The sequence below is a fragment of the Procambarus clarkii genome, chromosome 14, assembly GCF_040958095.1.
Source record: "Procambarus clarkii isolate CNS0578487 chromosome 14, FALCON_Pclarkii_2.0, whole genome shotgun sequence".
Taxonomy (NCBI): Eukaryota; Metazoa; Arthropoda; class Malacostraca; order Decapoda; family Cambaridae; genus Procambarus; species Procambarus clarkii.
The window spans coordinates 4,747,537-4,752,448 of NC_091163.1; the positions used below are offsets into that span (position 1 = coordinate 4,747,537).

General features: G+C 35.2%; 1 protein-coding gene across 1 annotated transcript in view; it reads left to right on the forward strand.

Annotated features, from left to right (window-relative positions):
• LOC138364703 (glucose dehydrogenase [FAD, quinone]-like) overlaps positions 1-4,543 on the forward strand; it is a 12,003-nt gene extending 7,460 nt beyond the window's left edge. The window contains exon 5 of the mRNA XM_069324684.1: positions 4,402-4,543. Within this exon, the coding sequence (XP_069180785.1) occupies positions 4,402-4,543 (142 nt within the window). The remainder of the gene's footprint in view (positions 1-4,401) is intronic.
• Positions 4,544-4,912: the final 369 nt, after the last annotated feature.

Consider the following 4,912-nt stretch of genomic DNA (forward strand, 5'->3'; position numbering starts at 1 on the left):
GTCTCTGATACACTATCATGCACCAGCTTTAGTTCTGCATAGTGGCAAAAGTATTGATAGACCGGAAAAAATGCAAAATGAATTATATTTGGCTGTCCTATAACCAGCAAAGTTCTCAATATGAGGAAAGAAATATATATAGCATTCAAGATAGAATATTTAAAATTAATCTTATGATGGGACTAAAGCTTCTGCATGATAACAAAAACAACATTGTGTCAGTTGAACTGTTAGAACACATACGCAATGGAACTAGTGAGCCTAAATGGATTAAAAAAACAACCACTCACATTAAAATGGTGGGACTGCACGATGTATGTAAAGATGAAAGTGCAGCAGTGCCTTGCACTTTCGCAGATAGTGCCTTTTGATATCCTGACGCCAACATATCCCACCGAGAAACTAATCACACACAAGCCTCATGCTCAGCTTGCTGCTAAATTAAGTACCCCTTGAATGCGTATACAATGACAATCTACAAACTAAAATGAACATTACACGGACCATATACACTGACGGATTACTCAATACAGATACAGCATGGGCATGAAATGTTATTTTTGTTCAACAGCCCAATGGCAGCACAATTGGAAAGGCTGTAAAGATTTGTAACTGGGCATCCACCATGCAAGTTGAACTGGTAGCAATACTGGTAGCACTCAAAATTATTGACAACACTAATGTAGACAGCATACTTATTTCAGACTCCCTTTCCTCACTACTAGCATTATATAGTTTACAGTCAAGTAATAACGTGCTTGTCTCCGAAGCCAGACACAGATATATACGCATACTTAATAAGGAGGTAAACATCAAAATGTTATGGAGTCCCCTCTCACATTGGCCTGTAGGAAGATGATAAAGTTGGCGCCCTTGCTAAGATTGCCGTAAATATAAAGACAATGTTGAACGGAATCTTGTGTTATGAAGATTCGACTTGAGAATGGCCCAGGACGGACCGAAACGTCGTCGTCCCTTCACTTTCTAGTGTGTGGTCTGGTCAACATACTTTAGCTACATTATTGTGACTCATCGCCTGCGCTTGTGTTATGAAATAAGTACCTTAAAAGTTGACCAGACCACACACTAGAAAGTGGAGGGACGACGACGTTTCGGTCCGTCCTGGACCTTTCACAATCGACTTGAGAATGTTCCAGGACGGACCGAAACGTCGTCGTCCCTTCACATTCTAGTATGTGGTCTGGTCAACATATTTCAGCCACGTTATTGTGACTCATCGTCTGCATACCTTAAAAATGTCTGTAGACGAGAACTCTTGCATTATTTTAAAGAAAAATAAAAAGAGTGCAAACTGGAACTAGCAAGTACATTGTTCTCACAATGAAATGTGTGGAAGTAAAACACGTGTATGGGGGCAAGTAACAAAATCAGCAGACTAACAGACGTTGTCACAGCTCGAAGTAAGACTTGACTACAAGTATATATAGCAGTTGGGCTAGTATAGGGATATGGATGAAGTAAAGTATGCAGACTAAGACAGGGACACACACTAGAGCATTACATCTTAGACTGTGATGAAATTGATCTATTTAGATATAAATCTAAACTCACGTTGCATGAAATAGCAAAGCATATTATTACTAACGATAAAATATCTGAAAATCCTTACACTGTATCCATGTTTTGCTTCCTGTAGATATATGACATGAGGTTAAGAGACAAGCAGTGTAGTGTGAAGACTAATAATAATTACCAGGCAGCTTTCTATTACCCTGTAATACCACCACAGCTAAAACAGTTAGGAATTAGCGAAAGACCTACCATTAATGTATAATATTAACTGTTAATTCATAGCTATTGAAATGGAACAATCTCTGAAACCACCTGATATAATAAGTATAAGGTGTGCAGGATAGGACATAATTGTTAATGTAATAATCTCCGTTGAGGTTTAAATAAAGACCTTTTGGTGCCCTCTATACTCGTTTTGCGCTACCGCTCACAGGATGAGGTAGGGGGGTGAACAACAAACTTGCCGCCTCGCAACAACAATCTCAGTGTATATATATATATATATATATATATATATATATATATATATATATATATATATATATATATATATATATATATATATTATATACACAGAGAAGCAGAGTACACCTCTCCGTGTGTGTGTGTATATATATATTATATATATATATATATATATATATATATATATATATATATAGATATATATATATATATAATATATATATATATGCGTGCGAACAAGCCACAATGGTCCCTGGGGTGTGAGTTTTCAGTTATATATATATATATATATATATATATAGTATATATATATATATATATATATATATATATATATTTATATATATATCCTTGTTGGAGACGTTTAATCAAGTCAGCTCTTTGGTGTATAATACCGTATACATACATACATACATAACGATTTAGTAAATTAGAGAAATGTATGCCATGTATTTACATGTATTAAAACAAATAAGAATGGGAAACATTCTCACATGAAATTTTATATAAATTAGTTAAAAGGACGGCTTTGATATTCGAATATTAATGTCTGAAATGTAAAAAATTAATAATTAAATGTATAAAATGTTCTATAAAATTTGATCAAGAAAATGTTTGATATCTAAATCTAAATATGAGCTAGATTCACAAGGACATTAACATGAAATTACCGACATGAATTATAGCATGACTTCAAATGAAACCTAAAACATTGGCTAATTGCATTTTATCGTCTGACCCTTGACATAATTGTCCAAAACTAATCAGGATCCAGTAATCATTGTTGTAAGAGCTTGCAGCTCTCAACCTATCCTATAGAACTGAGAGTACTTATGCAATCCTATAGAACTGAGAGTACGTATGCAATGCTATAGAACAGAGAATACTTATGCAATCCTATAGAACTGAGTACTTATGCAATCCTATAGAACTGAGAGTACGTATGCAATCCTATTGAACTGAGAATACTTATGCAATGCTATAGAACTGAGAATACTTATGCAATCCTATAGAACTGAGAGTACTTATGCAATCCCATAGAACTGAGAGTACTTATGAAATCCTATAGAACAGAGTACTTATGCAGTTCTATACTTATGCAATCCTATATGCTGAGAGTACTTTTGCAATCCTATAGAACTGAGAGTACTTATAGCAACCATTTGCGTCAACGTACAAAAATGGACTGTTGCAGCCAGCAAGGTTCATGTGCTATTAATTTTGTAAAAAGCGCGAAATAAATTTAGCCAAAAACCAAACCTGAACATTCCTAAGCCTAATATAGCACATACGTACAGTACTAAATTAGGCCTAAGATAACATACAATATGCCAATGACTGGTTATTTAGGTCTAGAACTAACTATGTTCTTTAGCTATTGTTCTATTTTTAAGCATGCCATCTATGCAAGAGGATACGAGAAATCTCAGTGTATTTCAATAGCATAGATACTATGCAAGAGGATAGAACACCAAACTACTAGCAGGAGGATACTGTCCTCTTGAATAGTACAAAACGGAAACTTTTTTAACTCTTAAAATCATAAAAAAATGCTGGGTGTCACTGTCGGAGTCAATATTTCTTAAAAGAGAGGCAATGTGCCCGACTTGAGCAGCATAAGACAGGACACATACTGCTTCCTACACCTGTATCATTCATCCTTAATAGTTGGGTGAAACTAGCCCCAAACGAAAGACATTATCTTTTAGGGATATAGATATTTTTCCACTCAAAATCTCTCTCTTATACATGCAGTACTAGTATTTTATATAACTGTTAAAAGACTCACATAATTTCATCGATGTTATTTTAATTGAAATGCCTTAAACTATTATAACTGGTGGTGTAGAGTGCCTTAGGTGTATGAACGTGCAACCACAAGACAGTACATATATGACTTATTGCTTATATTCAATATTTCGCTTATAAATAAGTATATATGTGACATATTCCAAATCATGTTTTTTTCCAAGGCACTAACTCTTCCTCTCAGTTTTATTAAACAATAGAGATTTTATACAACATTTGACAATATCCTAAGTTATTTTAAAATTTATTTAAATATTTTCGTTTTCTTTTATAAAACTGTAATATCAATATAGGTATTGGTTAAGTACAATTGTAATATCTTAACATACTAAGCAGGTTAGGTTAGGTCGGTGTTTTCTATTCAGCTTTTCAAGGTAAACTCAAATATTCACAATAAATTAGTATGTCACATATGCACTTATTCATAAGCCAAATATTGACTATAAGTGCGAGAACGGGTTGGAACGTGGGTTTGTAATGATAGTAGGTAAAGATTCTTCCCACTGACGCAGGGTACGGGGTACACAGTACCTTAGGTGTATGAACGTGAATGTTTGTAATGATAGTGGGTAAAGTGTCTCCCCACTGACGCAGGGTACGAGGCGTGTCGAGGCTGCGGGTGGTGGACGCCTCCATCATGCCCTTCGTCACCACGGGCAACACCAACGCTCCCACCATCATGATTGCTGAGGCTGCCGCTCACATCATCAACACACACTGGACAACTACCAAATAACTATATTTTCAATAAATCTAAATTTATTTTGTGTTGCTGTTTTAATGCCTCCGGGTGTTAATTATTATTTTCTTAATTCTTGGTAAATTATCTTAGGAACATTATGAGATAGAAAGCCCACGAAATGAAAGAACATTTTCAGTCATCTCAGCTTGGGGGATGGCATTTATGCATATATAAATTGCATGTGCATTCCACTGCTCATGTTCTTATTCACTTGATGGGGCGATAAGAGTTGCTCTCTTAGCCTTGAGTAAGAATGATACAATCTTAAGTCGACATGGCTTGCAGTCTCCCTCAGCGAAAGTCTACCTACCGTACTACGAGGTCATAAGTATTGAAATCGAATAATAATTACCCAAGTAGGTC